Consider the following 24,095-nt stretch of genomic DNA (forward strand, 5'->3'; position numbering starts at 1 on the left):
CTCCCTTATCTAAGAATTGTGCTTACATGCTTAAGTTTTTTAAAACAGTTTTTTTTTTCATTTTACATGCCTATCTCAGTTCCCATGCCCTCCTCTCCTCCCACCTCCCGTCACCTCCCCCCACCTTTCCCCCACACCAACCCATATCCTCTCCTCAGAGAAAATAAGGTTTCCTGTGGGGAATCTAACTATCACTTTGTAAAGGCACAGTGGATGAGAGAAGCATTGAAAATAATAAATTCTCTTCACTTTCATTAGGAGGTTCCTATGCTACACAATCTTTAATCAGAGATTTACAGTGAAGTTTAACCCTCTTATGTGCCAACCTCTTGGTAGGATTAGACTAGGGAATGTTGATTACATTTCTGTCTGATCACAAGTACTCATTTAACTCCCCAATCTAATCTAGAAGTTTAAATAGAAGCAAACTCTCTTGTCCATTTTTTCAAATGTGTGAAACGTGCTTGTCTGAATGTGTGGTGTATCTCAAACTCTGTATATTTTTCCCCGTCTAAAAGCCAGCAGAAGCAGCAGAGAAAATCCCTGAGAAGAAACAACGCCTGGAGGACAACACTATCTGCTTGCTTCCTCCTTGCATTTCACCAGCCCCACCCCATAAGCCTCCCAACACTAGAGAGTAAGTTTTCCCTGTTTCAGTGTGATGACCCTTGTATGAGTGTTTTGACTTAAAAAATCATATTTGAACATATTGGGATCTTCTTGTTCCATTATAATGTCTAACTAGAATCAAGAGTGATTTTTGCCAAACAAAAAATAAAAATAAAAAAGTGAATTAAAAAGAGAAAATATCAGAAAAATGTATATCATCTTAATCAGGTCAATGTGCTTTTGGCCAGGATTTAGTTCTGATGATGACTAGACAATTTCCCTTAATCTTGATATGATGCCTCGTTGAATACCATTTCCTGATGTTAATACAAATCTTGAAGACCAGTACTTGCATCCCGACTCCACAGAGGCCAGGAGAATGACATGCTTGGGAAATTGTGCTCTACCCCCATGGAGGGCAATTCTGTGTTAAGAAAAGCCTGGTAGAGATGAGTATGCTGATTCTAACCAACTGGCCCCTTCTCTCCCTTCTTTCTCTTTGGTAAATTTCCAAAATCAAATTTCCTTGTCCTTTTCCCAGTCGAAGAACATCATCCTTCTCCAGAAAGGCTAACCCTCTGTGTCTAGCAAGTATTGTGAATGAGTTCTTTCTGTTTTATAAATTTCACTTAACTAACAATCATGACAGCTACTCGAGACATTCTGTCTGTGTAATTATTGCAATAAATTCATTCAACATTGGAGATTACTCCCTTCAAAGACCAGTTTTGGAGTCTATTAGCAGCCCAAAGCAGAGAGACAATCTGGACAACTGCTGCTAACAATTGATCTCCCAGATTACTGTTTAACATCAGTGCTACAGCATCAATCTGCCACAGATGAAATGTTGGGAAGAAGTTATTAGCTTGCATGGGTCTGGCATCTTGTTTTGAAATGAAAGGCAGAAACAGAGTCCTTTTTGCTAAATCTGCTCTACATAACAACATTTGATCCCTGAGATGCCTGCCCCCACTCTGAAAACCAGTTACTGTTTGTGACATATATATGTACTCTTTGGTAGAGTCTGTGTTTACAATATTCATTAACAGAGTTCACAGAAAAGAAAACCCAGTGATGGCAACCTGAGTTCATTTTGTTCAGGGCAACCAGGTGGATGAGAAAACAGAGATCTTGATGGTCAAACATAATCATTCCTAGTCTTTCTTCCAGAATGAAACAACATAGTGGTGGTGCAACACCTCCTCAGTTCCCAAGCTGGGCCCAGTTCAGACTACCTACATATAAAACATAGAGGCCAGAGCAGTGGGATATTGCCACACCTTCAATGCCTTACTAAGCAATATTACTAAGCAACCCAGTGAATTGTTGCTCTCTTTTATGGAAGAGTCATTACCAAAGTAAAGTAAATCTCAATTAAGGAATAGTATTTTTAAAGCACAGGCTTTGTATGCACTCTGCTCTTAACACTAAATGGAAAATTACTATTTCTCTCAGAGAAGTATTTATCACTCAGATAGGACCTTCAACAGAGTCTTGTGTTTGTTGACAGCATCAAATCCTTGGAATTGAAGAAGGATGAGGCAGATTGGAGTCTTAAGGGTCTTCTTTTGGGAACCCTCTAGCAAGCTTTATTTGCCACCTTGTTCTATGACCCTTCACTCTAGATCCTTAGAAACTCCTAAGAGAAAAGTGCTCACTTTTCTAAATCAACTTGTTAAACCCAGAAAAGATGTTATGTCTGATTGTAACAACTCAAGTTACTTCATCAACCTTATGAACATTCTCTTAATATTTCATAACATTTAGAACTTGACAAAGCCATGGTAATATTCTTTCTTCCTGATCTACTGTCCTCTTGTATTCTATTTAAATAAAATCAAAAATACGAAAAAAAAATCCTTTTGTGGTTGAAAACCATCATAGTGAGAGCTTTCTTAGAAAAGGTTCCCTGGATGTCTTTTGTCAATGAGATTATTAAATATTCAACAGTTATAGTTTGCTACTGGGTAGATGAAAAAAGGACTAAGACACTGGTACCTACTGTACAAAATGGACTGTTTCTCCATTTGTCAGGTCAGTAACAGATGGGAAATTGATGACATCCAATTTAAGACCAAATTACCTCTCAAAACAACTCTTCATCTTGAAACCTTACTACCTTCTCACTACCAGCTCAAGTGGAGGGGCTGATTACAAATAATGAGTCACTTCCTGTAGAGATCACAGCAATAGTTTACTTATGTGTGTATGTACATACACACATATCTCCAAAGCACATGTACTACCATAATTAGTTTAATTTATGTGTTCTATTGTTGGTGGAATTTCTTCATGGATAAGAATCTTGATCCACAGCTAGAGAAGTTACTAAGTGGTCCAGAGTGCTTGTTGCTATTGGAGAGAAGCTGGGTTTGGTTCCCAGCACCTACATGGTAACACACAAACTCCTATAACTCTAGTTTCAGGTAATCCAACACCTTCTTCAGATTTCCACAGGCACTATCACACACATATATAAATGGAAAAACACTGATATACATAAAGAAAACTAAAACAAAAAATTCCTGATCCATTTGTTCACTATCATTTTATCTGGCATCACAACTGTGTTAAAATATCTAACATTTCAAAGAAATCTTAAAAATAATTAGGAAGTATTTTATATTAATTTTAGTCATTTAAGATAATGGCAGAAACATTTTCACTGTTTAAATGGTTCACTACATAGCCATAATATAGGATTGCATTTATGAGAGAAAAGATGAGGAAGAGGGCATGTATTGTTACAGTTGCCAAATCCTTATGAGAGTAAAAGGGAACATGGACCTTGTGCTTATTTTTCTTTCAAGAAATCAGACTACCTGAATGCTTGTTCATCCTTGATTTTTTGCTCTGAGATATAGCAAATCTGTATATCTAGACACTGACTGAAATTGACTAAGAGGAAAACATAAATTCTTGTTGACTTAATTTGCCATTAAAAATTGCAGACAATAATCATGAAAAGTAAATGGCTGCACAGTGCAATATTAGTTGTCTAAGAGAAGATTAAAATTCAAGTCATCTTCATTGATTAGTCCAAGACAGTAACTAAAATGAAAATCCATGACCCAATTACCATGTAAGGCAGTTAGCATAAGATTTTAGTTGTTCTGTTTTATTTGAAGTCTCAGTCTGTTTGATGGTGCCCATTTAATGGGAAGATAAATCACTTTAAAAGCACAGGGGTACTTTTAGTATTACAGATGTCTCTTGTCGATATCATCAAAGAATATTTTAAGTGGACTTTTTTGAAGCATGTTACATCTGTACTTCAATTTAACAATTTAAGGTGAGTGGATGTTTATTCCTTAGCATTGAGATACAGCATTTTACAATCAATTTACAATGTTTTACATTAGTCTTTAGTGTGTAATTTATTTCTTAGTGTATAAGCGCAGTATATCTTTTCAAATATGAAATGTATCATTTATTTGCCATTCATTGCTAGATTGTTTGGTTAAGTCTTAATAGGAAATATCCTGAAAAATGGAAGGATTGACATCCACATGGTGTTTTCTATAGAAAAAAATCTAATGGACACCAATCTTGATAAGTTTGAGATATCATATCATATAAGATAGCATTCATTAAATATCTACATTGATCATGGGGTTTTGCTTCTAAGACATGAGTCTTGTATATGTATGTATGCATGTATCTTCATATGTATGTAATGAAATTCTTTCTAATTCTATGCATTGTCTGTGTTTATAGACATATATTCACATAAGGTAAAGAATCGTTAAGTTACATCACCTGAAAAGAGCAGCAAAGTGGCAAAATTTCCAAATAAAGCAATGTGAGACTTTATGACACCTTACACTTTTTGTTTCCACAGAAATTCATCCAGGAGAACAAACAGGAAAAAAGAAGAAAAGCTGTTCCCTCCTGCACTTTCCCCACTGCTGGAGGACCCTCCACGTAGCAGAAATGTCAGTGGCAACAATGGGATCTTCAGTCAAGACAAAAACACCTCAGTGGCTGGACAACTCACCTCTTCCAAGCCTAAGAGAAGTGAAGGCAAATTCTGTGCTACTTTCAAAGGGATAACTATAAATGTAAGTTTCTTACAGGAACTACTATGTCAAAAAAAAAAAACAATGTTAATGCAGCTTAGCCAATGGGACTTTGCCTCAGGAATTTCACAAGGGTGTAATAGGCACATAAAAGCCAAGTGCGTCATTGTATACAAATGTAGCGGGAGGCTGCTTGTTGGTTCCCAACCATACTCAAACTCTTTTAGTTTAATATTATTATTTAATATTATTATTTTTATTATAATAATAGAATGTCCTTTGATTCAGTCTTTGTATCTTGAGGGTGAATGCAGAAAATGCCATGTAGACGGCACTGATCTTCTAGTGGATGAAAGAAACAGATGGAATCAAGGTCACCCAAGGTCACGAAACAGGAAAAGGGAGTCCCAAATTGCTTTTTTCTACCACTCAGATTTGTAAATGTGAATTGTTGGAAAAACAATGGTTAAACTGGATTGATCTTAAATATGAATCTATTTCTAAAAGGCACACTAATGTTTCTACTAAATGACTCTATAGTCCTTTGTATTTTCTGCAATGCAGCTTGATTAGCATAGATTCTAGAATGGTATTATTTCAATATCCATAAACAACATCACTTTATTTTTCAGCTATAGGAATATGAACTATTGAAACCATGAGAGAATTAAAGAATGTTAATTTTAAGAATAGAGTATTAATTTTAAAGAATAAAGAATATTAATGGCAAATATATATCTCCCCTTGAATTTAGACCTATGCACACATCCACACATATATCAATAAATGAGGATATACATCACCCACATATGCCCACTTTTCTTTAAATATGAAAATATGAGTAACTTCTTAGATTTCGGATATAACATTTTTAGACCTGAACTCTGTAGTCCATTTAACAACTCATAAAAGGCAATGCGGTTTCTTAGCATTGAAGATCCCGACACAAAAGCCTTCCTTATTTAAAATATCTAAGATGACTAGGATGACATGCTTATTTAGGTAAATGCAATTACAAATATAAATATTTGTACTAGTGTGAAGTTGAAATTTTCCATATTTGCAAACATGTGTGTGTATTTTTTTACATAAGGTAAATAATCATCAAATTACACATCATTTCAGCTGAAAATAATCTATAATGCTGATAATTAAACTACTTATTCTAAATATTATAAATTTTATTATGAGAAAGGTAATGCTTCATGAAGATATAGTCAGGTACCCAAGAGATAGAAATTACTGGGGAAATGTTATAAATACCAGTATATTTTCTCCTGGAAATGCATCATTCTTTCATGTTTTATGACAAATTTCTGATTTCTTAAAATGTATGGACTTGTAGACAGATTTCTTTTCAGGATCATGACTGTATCTAATCTTTTCCAGTTAGATGTTTCAGTACTATCATCAATGCCATGTGTGGTACATATCATGTTTCAAGGTATCTTGGTCATAGAAACAGTTGACACTGTCAGTCTGACTCTAACAATGCAGATAAGGAGCTGGTATAGGAGTCTCTTACAGCTGTACATATCTGGTCTACACACAATCTATAATTATCTTTAAAATATTTTTCTATCTACATCATAAGAATTTACACACACACACACACACACACACACATATAGTTTCTGTACATTTATATTAATGTGGCCTAGGTAGTAAGAATTATCCGATAGCCATGCAGCTCAAGGATCAAGTGGAAAAGATCAATTTTCATGGATTTAAGGACTACCATATTTAGCTTTAATCTTTAAAGTGAATTCTTTCACCATGGCAAGCATGCATTCCTATGTGCCTGGATACACTCAGCAAATTCTAAGAGCACTGGGTGAAGGGGCATAGCCATAAACCAGAAATGGCTTTTAATCTGAGGTGACCAATGAGACATACTTGTGCTCAAAGGAGAATATAAAATGGCTGGTGATTTATATCTAAAAAGGAAGAGAGACAGGCCTGTGAATGGTACAAGGGACATGAAAGTACATTTGGCTACACGAACAAGGTCATTTTGCTAGTGGAAGAGGCACTTATCTCTACCTGACTGTTGCAATACTCCTATGATGGAGACAACCACAAGAACTGGCAAACTGAATTGCAAGCTCCTAAGTGATGAGATGGAATACCATCCTTTCTTCAAATAAAATAGTTATTTTCCTACCAAGTTTCTGAGAAAAATTTGGACCATCTTGGCAGATCTTTACAGAAGTGCTCACTGCAGATTCAGAGCTTCAAAGGGAAAGGTTGATGTTTCCATTCTGGAATCATCTGTTCATTGCTGAGTCTGTATCAACACATGGAAGTTTGACAAATCTGATCAAGAAAGAAGTTAACTGAGGGACAAACCTTGAGTCATAGCAATCTTAGGGAGGCACAAGCTAGTAAGGATATAAGGGATAAGTGGAACCAGGGAAAGTATTAACAGAGATAGAAAAGGCAGGCTAGTCCATGGTTGCCAGGTGGGGAAAAGCAATCTGTAACATGAACATGGCAGGCAGTCTCAGGACACAGAGCAAGCACATAGTTCCTATTCTCAACACATACTGTCTTCTAGATTCCAGATTTTCTTAAGCAATGCCAGTTCAAAGCAAAACTCTCAAAAGTCTCTTATTCACTTGGTATTTGACCTAATGCAAATGAGGTTTTACTCTCTCAAGGCTTCAAAATACCATGGCATTCACTTGTCAGATAGCAGTCAAAGGCTTCATGAGTCAACGGTGTGTCAGCTTCCAGCCAGGCAGGACACTGACTGCTGTAGAACAGTGCCAGATCTCCTGATCCTTTTCTTTTCTCTCCCTTCCTCCCTTCACTTCTCAGTCTTTCTTCAACTTCTTTCTCTGCCTTATATTATTCCTTCCCTCCTTTCAGATTTTCTTCTAGATTTAAACCCTTGCCATGCCAGTCTTAATAGATCATAGGACTATGTAATGACAGCACCTAGTCTGTTTTTTGTTTAGTGTAATTAGAGACCAAAATCTGGTGATCCACAAAATTTATAAATTATACAGGATCAACTCTCCATCCTCATACTGTGTATATTGTTTCTTTTTTCTCACTGTGATGTGTGATTCTCCTCTGTATGCTATGGATATCTTTTATTACCATAGGTTAATAAAGAAGCTGCTTTGGCCTATGGCATGGCAGAATATATTTATGTGGGAAAACTGAACTGAATGCAGGGAAAACAAAAGTGGAGTCAGGCAGATGCCATGTAGCCACCAAAGGAGAAAGACACCAGAACCTTACCAATAAGTCGCAGCCTCATTGCAATGCACAGATTAATAGAAGTGGGTTAATTTAACATATAAAAGCTAGCTAGGAACATGCCTAAGACATTAACCAAACAATGTTGCAATGAACATAGTTTTTGTGTGATTATTTGGGCCTAGGCAGCCAGGAAACAAAAGTGCAGTCTCCCTTACATTGCTGTTTCCTACTGTGCTTGACATCGGTGAAGAAATGTTTTAAGAAAGCCAGATCTAATGGCTATTTGTCCTCCTTTTTTCCAGGAGGGAGATGTTCCAAAAAAGGCTGCTTCTGCCACCATTACTGTCACCAATACAGCTATTGCCACTGCTACTGTCACTGCTACTGCCATTGTTACTGCCACTGTCACAGCTACTGCTACAACCACTGCCACGGCCACCACCACAACAACCACCACTACTATTTCTACCATCACCTCTACAATCACTACTGGCCTTATGGATAGTAGTCACCTGGAGATGACATCCTGGGCAGCCCTGCCCCTCCTGTCTAGCAGCAGCACCAATGTTCGAAGACCCAAGCTCACTTTTGATGACTCGTATGTTCTTCCCAGATTATTGCAGACCTAGTTTGGGAGTGGTGATTGGGGATGAGGAGAGTATGGACTTTCTAGTGCCAAGCATGTGTTTCTTCATATAAAAGTTCATATCCGCTCTTGTAATGTTAAATGAAAACCCCTTGCACATGCATACTCCCCTCTCTAGTAGGAAATGTCTTTAGGCCACTTTAATCCTAGATCTTTGCTACTGTTTCCCAAGGTGGAGTCCTCCTTCTAGGGCCATTTTTGTTCATTCTTATTCATGACTTCAGTTATATAGAGAGATTTATAGCTATGTTTTATATGACATGTTTGGACAAGTGGGCTTAGAGAATAAAGGTTTCTTAGAGAATAATAGGTCATCCTGCAATTCAAAGTCCAGTTATAGTGTCATTTCAAGGTTCCTATCAGTATTATATATGAGTGAGTGACAATATTAGTATGCTTTTATTAAGCCTCGTGTAGGAATGAATTAATAGCCAAAAATATTTGTACTATTCATTTTCTCAATGAAAAGATGAACCACTGGTTTGTAAAAGATCTTATTTTGTTTGTTTAGTGTTCACAATGCTGATTTTTACATGCAAGAGGCTAAGAAGCTGAAACACAAAGCTGATGCACTGGTAGGTTTCCTTCTTCTCATTGCTTCACCCTACTAAAGTGTGATGTTCTAAATGGAAACAAGGAATAAATGCATTTTTGCAAATGGGGCAAACTTGAAGTAGCACCACCTAGACCTTTTTAAAGCATTGCTGCACTTACATGGAGATAGTGAATTCTGCAGTACCCTGATTCCCAAAGTTATTTGGACCTGGGTTCTCATGTTATTATTTTTTATCACTTTTTCTCCCTTTGGACCAACTTTAGAAAATAATTCATACATACCCTTGTCATGGTATTTTATATGCATTGCTCTGGGTATGATGGGAGCTTCTGTTGGGTCCAATAAACCAAATCTGGGGTAAAAAGATGGAAGGTGTTGAGTCTTAAAAATAGGTCTTAACCTTTGATTTGGAGAACTGTAAGCTACATAAAAAGTTCAGATTCTTCCTGCATTTGCTTCCATGTACTGAGAGCAAAGTTCATAGTCAGGCTTTTGTCTTCTGATCACAGGATGATAATGCTATCATCTTGATTTCTCATGAAATAACTCTATCTCCCAGGATCTTAGTTGAGCTATACTAGTGATAAGCTTACTATGTTGAATCATTTATCCTAACTGACCCTCATAACAAGGGGTCTCAACCATATGTTGCAGCCATTTGAGTTGCTCAAGCTACATCCAAAAAACAATGAAAGACAAATTTACTGGACTGAGGTCCTGCCGTAATAACCAACTGACTTCCAAATGCAACTGTTTAAGAATCATGGTCCTAAAGACAGTCTTAGGGTTAGATACCTCATTGCTTACTGTATCTCAGAATAATTGCAAATATCAGTTCAATGGCATTATGAGGAAAAATACTATCCTCAAGCACTGCCTTGTGTCATTTCAGCTTTTAGCAATTTAAACATCAGTGAGAAATGAAAAAAATAGGGAAGTAGCCGATGCAATAAGCAAAGGCAATTGATATTGACCACACATTGGTTACGGTGAGCCTGATATGATATTGCATCACAGTTTTTGCAGTGCCAACTAGAATTAAAGGCTGAATTTTCTCCTGAAAACTATTTTCCCACACCACTACAGACAAAAACAACAAGGTAGGCTTGAGGATGCCATTGAAGAGATCTGGGTAGATTTTTGCCTATAATCACTGGATGATGGCCAACAATTTAAAAGCTACTGGGTAACAGTAGTGCTGCCTGGAAGACTAAGGGTTTTCTGCAAATGTTTTCAGTTCTGAAATGAGAAAGTATATGAATGTCTCTTTTACAAGGTGGCACATGGAATGATCAAGAGACCTTGATGCACATGTGAGGCCATTAGAAAAACTGAGAAATATCAAACTTACAGAGATCCCCGAATATATGGTTAAGGAATTAAATCATGGACAGCTGTGAAGATATTATTTCCATGGGGGCAAAAATTGATTCTTAAAGTGTAAAAAATACTACTACCTAGATCTGGACCATTCAAAACAACCACATAAAGAGATACTCAGTATTTTCTTTTGTGAAAACTTCGTTGGTAGTATATAAATGTCTTTGGAAATTCTTTGGAGAAGTATGATCACAGGGGTAAAGGTTGAGACATAATCAGAATGATATTTTCCTTGAGGTTTTTAATCTATCTTCCTGTTTCAAAAAATATTTCTAGTTCAAACCTTTCAATTTTGGAATGGAGAAACTGAAGTTATCTGGCACTATGGCTATGTAATTTTATTTCTGGACTTCAATATTTGCTCCTTTTGGAAAAAGATAGGTTGAGTCTTGATAATATTTAATTATCATTCCAGCTATGGGTTGTGAATTAAAACTCACCTTCAAGAACCATAATATACACATTAATTTTCCAAAGGGAAAACTAGTTAAGTCTGAAGACATATGGAAATCATCTAATAAGACAAAATAGAAACTAGTTTATAGCTATGCACTTTGGTTTCTATAACAAAAAGTTGAAATAATGAAAAGTGATATTTCTACCCAACAGCTACACAAAATATCACAGAATTTCTTTAGTAAATATATTAAATCATTTTTAGAAGTGAGCTACTCTGCCACTTAAAAGTTGAAATCTTCACAATTGCATACACAATATTTTGTTAAAAGGTATGCAAAAATTAAAATAGTTAAATCTGCATTATAGCGGTTATTTGACATAAGGCTCGATATTAGAAGAATTCCTACATCCAACTATCAAAAATTGAAAATGTAAAACCCTATTAAAATGCTCACTATGAAAGTATCATATATAATATTCATTACATGTGAAAAAGAAATCAGTACGGCTAAATCAGTTTATCATGATCATTATCAAGGCTAAAACCTTTTGCAATAAAATTTTACTAAAAAATATTTACCAGTGCTATATTTTTGGGCTTTTCGACACTATTTCAACCCATCATTTCCAATAAGAATGATGTGCTTTCTGTCAACTATCATACTGGAGCTTCTCAGTTTTCAGTCTGTTGCTCTCCACCTTGAGATTGGGTTGATGACATTCTAAAGCAAGAAGCAGCCTATGAAGATAACAAAAGCAATGCTTAATTGCAAGATCTGACTAAATGATACTTCAGTCTCTGGTCAGTTCTGTACATTTGGTGATTAGAAACTAGTCAAGTAATTTGTTTAGATTTTGGTTGGCCCAAATGTAACTGAAACACCAACAGTTATGCCATAATCCATTTTAATACCTTGGCAGCATTTTCCTTTTTTTCAATCAGTCACAGTCAGGGCAATAGAGCATTAAACTAGTTCCTTCATCATTAATACCAATTTGCACACTGTTCTCTCTCCATTTCAGGGTTTCTCAGATGAACATCTGGAACATCTAGTTCTCCATTGCAGAGGTTGTCCTTTGCATTTCAGAAGGCTTAGGAGCCTCTCTAGTCTCTGCCTACTAGGTGACTCCTATCCCCAGTGCTAACTACCCATAGTACCTCTGTTTAATGATAAGTGCTCCCTAGAAAATGGGAACAAAATTATTCACAGCTGTGAATGGTTCATTTATATTAAGGTGAAAAAAGACTTTCACGTTGACAGTCATTTTCCTGTTTCAGTTTGAGAAATTTGGCAAAGCTGTGAATTATGCTGATGCAGCGCTCTCCTTCACTGAGTGTGGCAATGCCATGGAACGTGATCCTCTGGAAGCAAAGTCACCATATACCATGTATTCTGAGACTGTGGAGCTCCTCAGGTAAATAGCTTTCCTAGATTCATATTCCCAAAGTAATTTTATACAGAGTTAGAAGCTGTTAATGCTTTTTGCTTAAATATCATTTCCACAATTAATGTGTCCAAAAGTCACTGTTCTTAGTTCCTGCCATTTTATTAATGCCATAGAATATTTAAAATTGATGGACACTGTTTTATAAATTATTCCCTTTAGAGGTTATATGTGAGTCTGATAATTTGTAATATTCATTAATTTAAAATTAAGATGTCACAGGTGAAAGTAAAGTATAATCATTTTATCATGTAGCATTGGCTTGCCTTTTCAAAAAAAAAAAACTAGTGCTCTCCAGATTTATGTTAAGAGCCATGTTTTCTAAGGCCTTCTGTTTGGGTTATTATAAAAGGAAGGAAGGACTGGAAAGATATCTCTTTGGTTAAAGGTGACTGCCACTAAGACTGACAATTTGAGTTTGATCTCAAAGGCCCAGACGCAGAAAGGAAAAAATTGACTTGTGTAAGCTGTCTTTTGATCTACAAACATGGACTGTTGCATATACACAAAAATAAATAAATAAATAAATAAATAAATAAATAAATAAATAATCATTTTTAATAGGAAGGAAACAACACTCTCCTTTGGGATATTGAAGGCCTTAAGTATATAGCAGAATTTTCATGCATCTGGAATAAGAAATTCAGATAGAGTGTTAGCAGGGCTGAAGGTTAAGAAGAAAAAAAGATAGTGGAGGAAGATATATTAGCTGCATATATTATTGTATTCATATTTTAATGAAAATTTATGATGTCTTGGTAGAGTAAAAATTTTTCATTTTATTTATTTTTAAAACAATCTTTTCTCATTTTACATACCAACCTCAGTTTCCATTCCCTCCCATCCTTCAACTCCCCCCACCCCCATCTACTCCTCAGAGAGGGTTAGGCTTCCCATGGGGAGTCAACAAAGTATGACACATCACTTTGAGGCAGAAACAAGGCAGCCCCTGCTATATCTATGCTGAGCAAGGTATCACTCCAAAGAAAATGGACATTAGGAGTAAATCCTGGTTTTACTGCCAGTGGCCCCACAGACTACCTAAGCCACACAACTGTCATCCACATTCAGAGGGCATAGTTTGGTCCTATGCAGGCTTACCCGCTGTCAGTCTGGAGTCAGTGAGCTCTCAGTAGCTCAGGTCAGCTGTTTCTGTGAGTATCCCCATCATGGTCTTGACCCTTTTGCTTATATTATCACTTCCCCCTCTCTTAGATTAGACTCTGGGAGCTCTGTCCAGTGCTTAGCTGTGGATCTTTGCATCTACTTCCATCAGTTTCTGGATGGAGATTCTATGATGACGAGGTAGTCATCAATCTGATTACAGAGGAAGGCACCCTCTCCATTATTACTTAGGGTCTTAGCTGGAGTCATTCCTGTGGATTCCTGAGAATATATTAGATATAAAACAAAGGATAACCAGCCGGTAGTCCAAGACCCTAGAAAGCTAGGTAACAAGGAGAATCCTAAGAGGGGCAAATATGGATCCTCCTGGGAAGTGGAAATAGACAAAATCTCCTAAGAAAATTAGGACCATGGGGGGTGCAGAGAAGGGAGAGTGGAAAGGGAGGGGAGAAGGAGATGGGTGAGTAGAACATGAAGGAATGGTATGGTTGAGAAGGGCGAAGAATAGAGAGGGAGAGCAAGGAAAGCAATATCTTGATTGAGGGAGCCATTATGGGGCTAGCGAGGAAACTGGTAGAGTAAAATTTATTGCAAATCAAAAAGAAAAGAAAAAGGAGGTAGAAGAAGTACTCACTCTAGTATTTTTCAGTGATTTGAAAATCTTAGAACAGGAATTTAAGCTTTTTCTAAATAGTAGACATGTACCACAGTTCACTGCATGGACACAATTACCATTTCTTATACTGAGGATAATACCTAGACCCTTGTTCTTGCTGTATAAATACTCTACCACTGATCAATACCCATCAACCACCAAATTACTTTCATCTGGGTGAGTAGGTTTTTTTTGTTTTTTGTTTTTATCTGAGAAGTTCTTCTATTCTATTCCTGCCAGCTCCATTGCTTAGCAATGCAAGGCTTGCTTTTATATTATCAGGCTTTTTTATACATAAACTGTTAAATAACTTCAGATCTTTGTGCAGAAGCCTTCAAACAAACACTGGACAGATTTATCTTGAGAATTTCCCAAAGAAAGTATTCCAAAGAGTAAATATATAAACACCATAGAACTGAAGGTTTTTAAAATTAATTTTTGTAAGTGTACAAAATAAGAGCTTTCATTATATTTTTTTATAAGGATCTCATGGTACTTTGATCATATTGCCCCTACCTCCTTCTTCTTTCCCCTCCCTTTCTAGCTGGTTCCTTTCCTCTTCTCAAATAATCCTCCTTCATGTTATATAACATAAAATATATAAACAAAACAAATATTTGTAATTAGTTTATAATTAAATCAGTACATGAAAGGCAATGTACATTATGACATTTTTCTTCTTACCTTCTTTTGTTCCCTTACTCTCTCTTTGTACGACTTTCTATTAATATATTAATATCTAGTAATATTATTATGTAGTAATATATTACTATTACTATATTCATATATTATTATTACTACTACTTTTAGTTATAATAATAAACAAAGGTTGATTCCAAGGAAAGATACAACCTTGCCCTTCGGTCATTCAACCATGTTTGTCTTGGAGATATTCCTTAGTTAAAAATATAATTTTTGAAAAAGTATAATAAAAAATTTATGGCAAAAGTGAATGAACAATGAACAAACAATTTGTGTTCCTTGACTCACTCAAATATGCAAATTCAGAAAATGTATGCTATGTTAACAAGAAAATGTTAATACTTCTTATTTAAAATCAGATGAAAGAAAATTATATTGTAGGCCTCTTCTGTATTGCTGATGAGAATAGAAATTCATCACTGAAAATTGCAAACAATTTGGAAATATATAAAAAAACCCACATGAGAAAACATTTATATCTCTGGATACAGGGTTTCAATCTCTGAAAATATGAATTTCCTTAAAGACATTTTCACAATGCTGAATTATTATATTTTTCCATTATTGAATAAAACAAACAACGTCTGCCCCATCACAAAAAAAGAAAATGCTTTATTTCCTCAAAATGAGACAAGGCGGCAACTCAAGGAAAGTTAAAAGAACTATTAGGATTCGGTTTATTTAATGTTGATCTGAAAGTTACAGTTTACTAAGTAAAATAGTGGAATGGCAAAACAAAGGAAAATATAGAAAAACATAACAGTATTGTAGAACACAATACATATATGTATATGTATAGATAGATAAACATGTATGTATATGACAACAATCAATAAGAAGCAACAAAAATCATAATAGAAGAGTAATTAATTATATCATAAAACATTCAAAACTACTTTGCAGCCATTGATACATAAGAGCGATGAAGTCTAAGCAGTGACATGCAAATGTGAAATCATATTAATGTATAATGAAGGCCTGAGCTGAGTGGTAAATGCTTGCCTATCATGTGGGATTCCCTGGATTTGATCTCCAGTACTTCAAAACACGTAAATCATGCTGCCTAATTACATACAAATTACAATAAAAATGTGCATGCATCTAAATCAAAGTAGAAGTAAATAAGATTGGAGCTGTAATTGTGAAAGGGTGAGATTATGGGTGTCTTCCTTCTCTACATTTTTTTCTTTCTTATTACTTTTTAAAGAAACATATTCTCTTCTAAAAGTACATAAGCAGGGGCTGTACAGATGGTTTAACAATTAAGAGCACTTGCTGTTCTAGCAAAGAACCCAGGTTCTGTTCCTAGCATATACACATGGAGGCTCACAGTTGCCTATAGCTCCAGTTCCAGGGATTTCAACACCCTCTTCTCTCCTCTATGGGCTCTATATATGTAGCACCTGGTACACATAAAATTGTACAGACACACTCACACATAAGAATAACAACTCTTATAATTCACAAGTTAGACACCAAATTACATTGTGATTAAAAAGATGAAGAGAATCATTAAATCATTCTTTCTTAAATTCTTTCAAAAATACATTTCCTTATTTATAAAATAACTATAATTTAATCATTACATCATCTATTAGTACTGACAGAAATATATTTTGTGGAATCTTGGTGAAAGTTAATGGAGAATTTATTGACATTCTCTCTAAAGTCACTATTTTAAATTTGATCTTTGAAGTAATTAAAGATTCACATGCAGTCGTAGGAACTAATACAAAGAATTCTTGAGTACCCTTCATCAGATTGCCTCCAGGATAATAACCTCTGTAGCTGAAGTTCAGGATCATAATCAGGGCACTGGCATTGGCATAATACATGGACTTCATCAGATTTCATCAAGGAAGTTTTTTATTTCAGATTTCCCCAGTTTTGCATGATCTCATTTATACATTCTCTTTATTTTTATTTATCATATTTTCTGTGATTTGCATATTTTTTAATGAGGGAAATTTCTATTGGGAATAAAATGACTTAAAATGAATTAGGTCTTCAGGCCCATTTCACCAACTGAAAATCCACTATTGAGTCACATTTGAATGTGGTTGCAATTAGGGGATGATTGCAATATGAATACAGTGTTTAGTAGTACAATATTATCTGGAAGAGATTTTTATTGCTCTCTTCCCAACAATATGCTGGTTATAGAGGAGAATCCTGTTTTTTATTTCAAATAATTAGAGTTGTTCTTAGTCCTGGGAATCTATAATAGAAATGTATTTGTGAAAACAAGAATGCACCACAATGACTTGACATTTCAGTAATACAGCTGTCAAAGAACGTTAGATATATTACATTATAAAAATACCAGTTCTTGCCATGTAACAATGGAAAGCAACCACATCAAGTATATAAGTCCCGTTGCTAAAAACGTTCTTTCAACAGATTTTGAGAAGTTACCATGAAAGCAGAGCAGATAGCATGCTGAGAAAATTCACAGTCTTGAGTGGGGATGAGCCAGGGCCCCTGGTGCTCTGGAGAGGCTGTTATAAGTAGCAAATAAGAGGATACGATAGGCTCTCTATTGCCTTCCATAAATGAGAGTTAACCCACACAGCCTGCACGTGTACTTCAATTTTTTTTTTCTGCTACGGTGAACTCAAGTACTTATTCTGCTATAAGTACCTGTGAAATTGCATTAAAGCTTAGACAATGATTTTATGCAATGAATTGATTTCTCAAGACTGAATGCTCAGAATGAGTTGTGCTCAACTAGAAGGAAAAAAAAGCAAAGAGAACTTTTTGATCTTTTATCACAGCATCATGGAACAGTGATAATTAAAGGCAAAATATACAAGCCACATAAAGTAGGGTTGTTTAGACTTAAAAATGGTATGAAATCAGTCCTTCAAAATACACACACACAGACACACATATACCAAACATGCATGCATGCATGCACACATTTTTATAAAAGAACATATATAAAGTTTGAGCCATTAGAAGAGAATTTTTACCTGATTGAGATCTCCCTAGCGAATGTCAGACTTGGTTCTTTATTATTTCCTCATCTGTCATAAAATGAACTGAGACGGACATACTTGCTTACCTTGCATAGAAAACAAATATTGTTTACCTAGCAAGCTCATAGAGACATTATTTTGCCAGCCAGCATTCATACATAGCCAGAAACTCGAGGATATTCTACAGCATTATTCTAGAACATGAACCCATGATTAAACTGTCCTTTGTAGAGTTCAGTTCTTGATGTCACATCAGGTCCCATTATGCTGTATGGATCGCCCTTTTGTATATGGTTTTTAGAAAGGACCAGTCTGGCCTGTGCCTTAAAGAAAAAGCAGAGAGTCTAAGTCATTTGGGTAACCAGAATTTTGAAAGGTCAAGATGCCACTTGAGTATGTCTTTTTTTTCTTTAAAGGTATGCAATGAGGCTGAAGAACTTTGCAAGCCCCTTGGCTTCTGATGGGGACAAAAAGCTAGCAGTATTATGGTGAGTTTCATGAGGCCGCAAGAAAAGTGCTGAAACTGCACCAGGATGCGAACATGCCGCATCAACTTAAGCAGCTTATTCCAGATGATTATTCTGGCTTTCCAGTGAACTGTTAAAGGATAACTAATGGATTTCTTCAGTCACTGACTGAAGGTCTACTCCCCCCTTAATTTATACCCTTATCAAAATGGGATTGAAATAATTCCACTTCATTTACTAAGTGTCTTTATTTACACATGTTCCTGAAACTGCGATTAGACGACTGACTGCAAAATATGAATGTGTATTTAGCAGTGCAGTCTTCTTGAGGCACTGTTGCTAACGTAATCCTTTTCTCTTCATGCAGCTACCGATGCTTGTCACTTCTCTATTTGAGGATGTTTAAGCTGAAAAAGGATCATGCTATGAAGTACTCCAGATCACTGATGGAATATTTTAAGGTAATTCTTATTTTGTATGATTTGTGGGTAAAGGGTGATCAAAACCCAAATGAAATATGCTGGGCATGTTAGCAGATGCCAGATGACTAAGGGAAGACAGATACTGCCTGCCACAGGCCTGCCCCCTTTTACTCCAGCTGACCACAGTCTTCTGATTCCCAAGTGAGAAGGTGCAGTAATGCCGAAGGCCTATAACAGCCTCTTGACTGCAATTAGAGGAGATGCATTCTGCCTGCCATCAAGTTGATCATAACTTGTGTTTGTGGGTGTAACTAATCTCTCATCTTAAAAAGGCCTGTGCTGGATGGTGGTGGTGCATGCCTTTAATCCCAGCACACAGGAGGCAGATGCAGGCAGATCTCTTTGAGTCTGAGCCCAGCCTGGTCTACAAGAGCTAGTTCCAGGACAGGCTCCAAAGCTACAGAGAAACCCTGTCTCAAAAAAACAAACTAACAAACAAACAAACAAAAATAAATAAATAAATAAACAAACAAACAAAAATTAAAAAGACCATCTAAGGAACCCTTCAGCAGGGACAAAAGTCACCATAGCTACACTGACAATGTATGGACATCTCTCTATGCCTCTCTAAGTGTTTTGCTCACTGGAAACCTCGGAGTGCTGTAGTTTCCATCTAAGGCATTTGATTCTGTTGGTTACCAAAGAAAACAAATGGACAAAACCATCCTCTAGTGAACTGAGGTTGTTTGTTTTTGTTTTTGTTTCAATTTACAAACAAGCAAGAGAGGTAACCACAAAACACAATGCCAACATTTGGGAATGAACCCACGTAAAAATCCAAGCAGGAACATGCCACTAAGCTTGGCTACTCCGTACTCCAATATGGCATTTGTCTACTACTACTGACCACAAATGAAAATTGAGGTGGCTCACTGCTCCTTCGTTTTGGCCCATCTGGAAAATGATTTTTTGCCAAGTACATGAGACCTCTTGGCCACATTTCACCTAGCAGTTATCTGAAGTGAACTATGTCATGACCTTGGAGCAAATATCCTGTAAGTACTAGTGTCTGTCTGAATCATCTGGGACCCATCTGAAAACATGAGCAAGATCCCTAGTGACTATGTGGTATGGATAGAATGCCATAGAGCTAGGGCTTATGTGGGCGAAAGTGATCGCATACAATAGTTCTCTGGTCCTGTCTTAAGTCTACCTTCTCACAGTGTACAGTAGAAAGATGGGTCTTGAATTTCATTCGACATCTAACATCCCCACATGGCCAGGTCCCATGCCCCAAACACGTGTCCTGGGATAGGGCCTGAGAATGTGTATTTCTAGCCAGTTTCCAAGTCATTCTCATGATGCTGGCTTTGTCATCTTCCTGATAGTCACTCTTCTAGTATCTGCCCTCCATGCCCTGCCAGGGAATTGAAAACTATCAAGCAAGTATTAAGTAACCCACCTGCCTGTGGATGTGTGGTACTCATTTAGTCAAGTCTTCAGAATGCACACTATGTCTAGTTTTCTGTGACACCAAGGTAGCACTGAACTCTTATTGGATTCTAGAAAGTGGTCTCTCTCTCTCTCTCTCTCTCTCTCTCTCTCTCTCTCTCTCTCTCTCTCTCTCTCTCAAATATTCCTTTTGCAAAGGGGGCTGTACTGGAGGCCAGAAGGCAGTTGAAGACACACAGTCTGGCACCAATGGCCAAGAGCAGACCTGGCTCAGATTCTTGTCACAAGGAGCTTGATCCCTGCCCTGTCGTGGTGGTGTGCTGAATATCAGGGTTTTCTCTGATCCACAAGGCTCTGACCAGATACAAACAAACAAAACAACAAAAACACCCCCCTAGAAAGCCAGTGCTTTAAATCAGCCAGATTCTGTCAGCGAAACAAGAAAAGGTTTTACGTTCTAACTACCTTTGCAATGCAGTCCTGGACCAGTTGCATTGCTAAACAGAGAAAACCGCCAACCATGAACATTTATTTGCATGTAAAGACCACTAATCACAATGAGTCCTGAAAACAAACAAGCAAAAAAAAAAAAGTATTGCTTGTCTCTGACATCTTCCTTAGTTATCAGACATTACAGTCAAACCTGTATCCAAAAGATTGCAACTAAAGTTAAAGGTGAAAAGCTTACTTGTACTCTCTGAAGGGCTTGTTTTGCAGAATAAATTTCAGATGAGGATAATTAAACCACTTCTTGGAGAACTGAGTCTGATTTCACTGGGCCTTTTAGTATATAAGATTTTTCATCAAGTGACTTTCATGGTCCTGATTGGAGCCCACTGATTATCCTAACCAGCTATTTTCATCGAGTGTGTGTCGTGGTGTGCTGATGTGCACATACATCCAAGTTCTGCATCCCAAAATGCTGCAATCAATATTAATGTACTCTAAATCATACTTACATCTGTTTCAGAATTAATAAACACAAAATAGATGTCCTTATTTTCCCCCTCTCTCTCTCTCTCTTTCAGCAAAACGCTTCAAAAGTTGCTCAGATACCATCTCCTTGGGTAGGCAATGGAAAGTAAGTATCCTACCAAAAATTACTTTTTCATGAAAATGATTCATTTTCAATCATTCAATCAATCATTATTGGATAGACCCCACATATTTTGCATTGATTTCTCAAGAGTGAAGGACAACTTCAAGACAGCAGTTATTTTTTGTGCACACACAATTCTAGCCAAATTTCAGCTGTTGGAGAGACAAAAAAAAGTTTCAAATTATGTGGTTCCTTTAAGATCTGTAAACTAAATTATGACCATAAAATATCTGCTAATGAAATAGCAAGTCACATGCCATTTCTGGGAGGTGGCAGAAAGTTAAATCCACTGCAATGATTTGTCAATGATCCATTTGGTAATGAAAAGTGAATGGAATATTCATGGATAAATGGCAAGTGATATTTACTAAAACCTAAGGAATAATAGAGTTGAAAATGTGAAGGTACATAGTCAATTATTTGGGTCTTCATGAAGATTTTTAGATCAATACTAAAACACCTCGACCTAAATATAAAAGGATGTACTCTGATGCTGCTGTAAGACCTCATGGACATTCCCAGACTTACATGTAGCCTTATTTAGAACCCTATCTGCTTAGGGTCCTTTCCTAGACTTCACAACACTACAATGAGAGTCTGAAGGAAACTTTTGCTCTAGACCTGAGGCTGCATACATCTCATTGATTAAACAAAATGGACCCCTCTTCTTCTAGTTTTGTCTTTCTCCCTCTGAATAATAGGGGTAAGGTCTTATGCCAACTCGGACCACAGAGGAGATGACCCTTATAGAGAGCCATTATGAATCCCACTTCAACTCCATCATGTACCTTTGCAAACTTTCCTGACTAGCCATGTCAATTCTAGTTTCAAAAAGTGTCCTATCCATTCCAAGCCCATTTTCTACCAGTATGGGAAGAAAAAAGTATGTCAGTGGGCACATTCACAATGAACCTGCTATTACTGGTTTTACCATTTTTATCATATTAAAAATCTTGCACCTCTGATCAAAATGCCTTCCTCATGAGTAAAATAGCCTTTACTGTCACTTTATAAGTATCTCCAAAGTATACTCCAAAAGCAATGGGCCAGTGAACTCTGCTTTGAGATCATAAAACCATTCAGAGTGAGGGAACAGGATCCATTAAAACCTACACATCAGTGCAATTACTGTGCTGAAAGGAAGCGCTGCTCCAGTTGTTGAATTAGGTCTTACTCTTGATGAACAAAAAGGAAAGATGTTTTTCTCTCTCTCTCTGAACGTTCAGAAAATAGAAATAACCATTGAGAGGCCCAGAGAAAGCTATTTTCTCTGACTACTGAATAATGCAAGGGTAAGGTCAGGTAAACAGCCTGTAAAGAATCGCTGGGATTTTTTTTTTCTGAAATGGAAGAACTCAAAATACATTCTAAGCCTGTGAGGTCATATGAAAAGACTCATTAAATGCTTCTCAAGGAGTTTCAGTCTGCATTCCCTTTAGTTAATAGTCATGTTTTGAAATAATCACATAGGGAGGATGTCACACATATTCAGCAGCTACTTCAAATCCATTGGTTCCACACAAGGTCCTGTGTGACAGATGGGATCACCAAGATGAAGTCCGTATGATCTCTGTATCACAGAAGAACACAGTTCACTGAAGAGAAATTACAAGTATAAGCAAAAGTCTAATGGAAGACCTATAGGAAGAGTTTGGGTGTTTGGCCTTCTTATCTCAAGCCGATAGATACTCTGACTTCCCAATTAATAAGAATGGTGTGCTCCTTCAACAGACTCTCATAGCATGTTCCAGGGGCAGCACCCTGACTTAAAAGCCTCCTCACCTGGCTAGTGATTGGGGAGGGAACTTCCCAGAGGTGCTGCTTACAGGAAAACACATGGAAAGATGAGAGATGAAGAGGCAGTTGAGAGTAGGTTTGTCTCAGTTGTGACTGTGAAAAATGTCCAGAAAAGTAGTAGGGGAAAAGAGAAGGGCTTGGTAATTCCTATTTTGGGATTTGTAAATCCAGAAAAATTAACAAGTCAAATTATGGGAAAGAAAAGAGGAGAGGAAACAAATTTCCTGTTCAAATTAAAAATATAATAACAAAAATGTTTGTATAAGTTTTGAAATACAACTCTGTGTGTGTGTGTGTGTGTGTGTGTGTGTGTATAGTTTAATAGTATTTCAAACTTAGTCTTCTTACTCATCAAATCAATTGAAACTGCTTGTGTTTTCCAACCACCACTAATTTACAGGCCACATAGAAACAGTTGGGCCAGATTTACAGATCCTTGACAGAGTTCTGGAAGTCATTACATAGAGAGGTTAAAAGAACTAGACAACCATCTCAAATGTTACAGAGAGATAACAAAAAGAAAGAAGACAGGGATAACAATTGGAATTTGAAATTAGAAACTCATTTGAAGACTCCCTAAATGCTTTTCAGTAGACATGTGAGTGGTAAGTACTTATGTTGAAGGACTTAAAAAGAATTTTTTTTTTTACTTGTTTGAGCAAGAACTTTGGTTGTCATGTAAAGACCATCCACATCAACTAAAACTGCCTCAACACCACATACAAACTTGGGAAAGGCAATAGTGGTATGAAAAAAACTTAGAAATCTGTGGAGAGCACTGAAAGTAAACTAATACAGACACAAAGATGATAGAAGTTGGTGTGTGTCAGATGGAATCTTTAGTCAAGCACAGAGAAGACTGAGGTAGCATGGTTGTTCTGACATAGAAAGGCCTTTGGAAGAAATTAGGTATATCATCAATCTCTGATGCTCTGTGCAATTTGCAGCATGGCCCTCAGGAAGAAGCTGATTTCTTTGAAGTCTTTTCTCCAGTCTTTAAGACAATGGCAAGACAAACATCTGTGTTGGCAGGAGGCTAGTGATAATAATAATTAATTTCTAAGATCTATGCTCAGTGCCCTGATTTAAAAAACATAAAAATCAGCAACAAGACAACAGTGACTAAGGCTGCT

The 24,095-nt window shown here is 36.6% G+C and overlaps 1 protein-coding gene across 1 annotated transcript in view; it reads left to right on the forward strand.

Annotated features, from left to right (window-relative positions):
- The window catches only part of Aff2 (AF4/FMR2 family member 2), a 563,314-nt gene that overhangs the window by 526,115 nt on the left and 13,104 nt on the right, over window positions 1-24,095 (forward strand). Inside the window, exons 11-18 of the mRNA XM_026777641.1 lie at window positions 519-637; window positions 4,451-4,670; window positions 8,141-8,436; window positions 8,996-9,059; window positions 12,099-12,235; window positions 18,142-18,213; window positions 18,560-18,653; window positions 21,095-21,147. Coding sequence (XP_026633442.1) covers window positions 519-637; window positions 4,451-4,670; window positions 8,141-8,436; window positions 8,996-9,059; window positions 12,099-12,235; window positions 18,142-18,213; window positions 18,560-18,653; window positions 21,095-21,147 — 1,055 coding nt within the window. The remainder of the gene's footprint in view (window positions 1-518; window positions 638-4,450; window positions 4,671-8,140; window positions 8,437-8,995; window positions 9,060-12,098; window positions 12,236-18,141; window positions 18,214-18,559; window positions 18,654-21,094; window positions 21,148-24,095) is intronic.

The sequence above is a fragment of the Microtus ochrogaster genome, unplaced genomic scaffold (assembly GCF_000317375.1).
Source record: "Microtus ochrogaster isolate Prairie Vole_2 unplaced genomic scaffold, MicOch1.0 UNK79, whole genome shotgun sequence".
NCBI lineage: Eukaryota > Metazoa > Chordata > Mammalia > Rodentia > Cricetidae > Microtus > Microtus ochrogaster.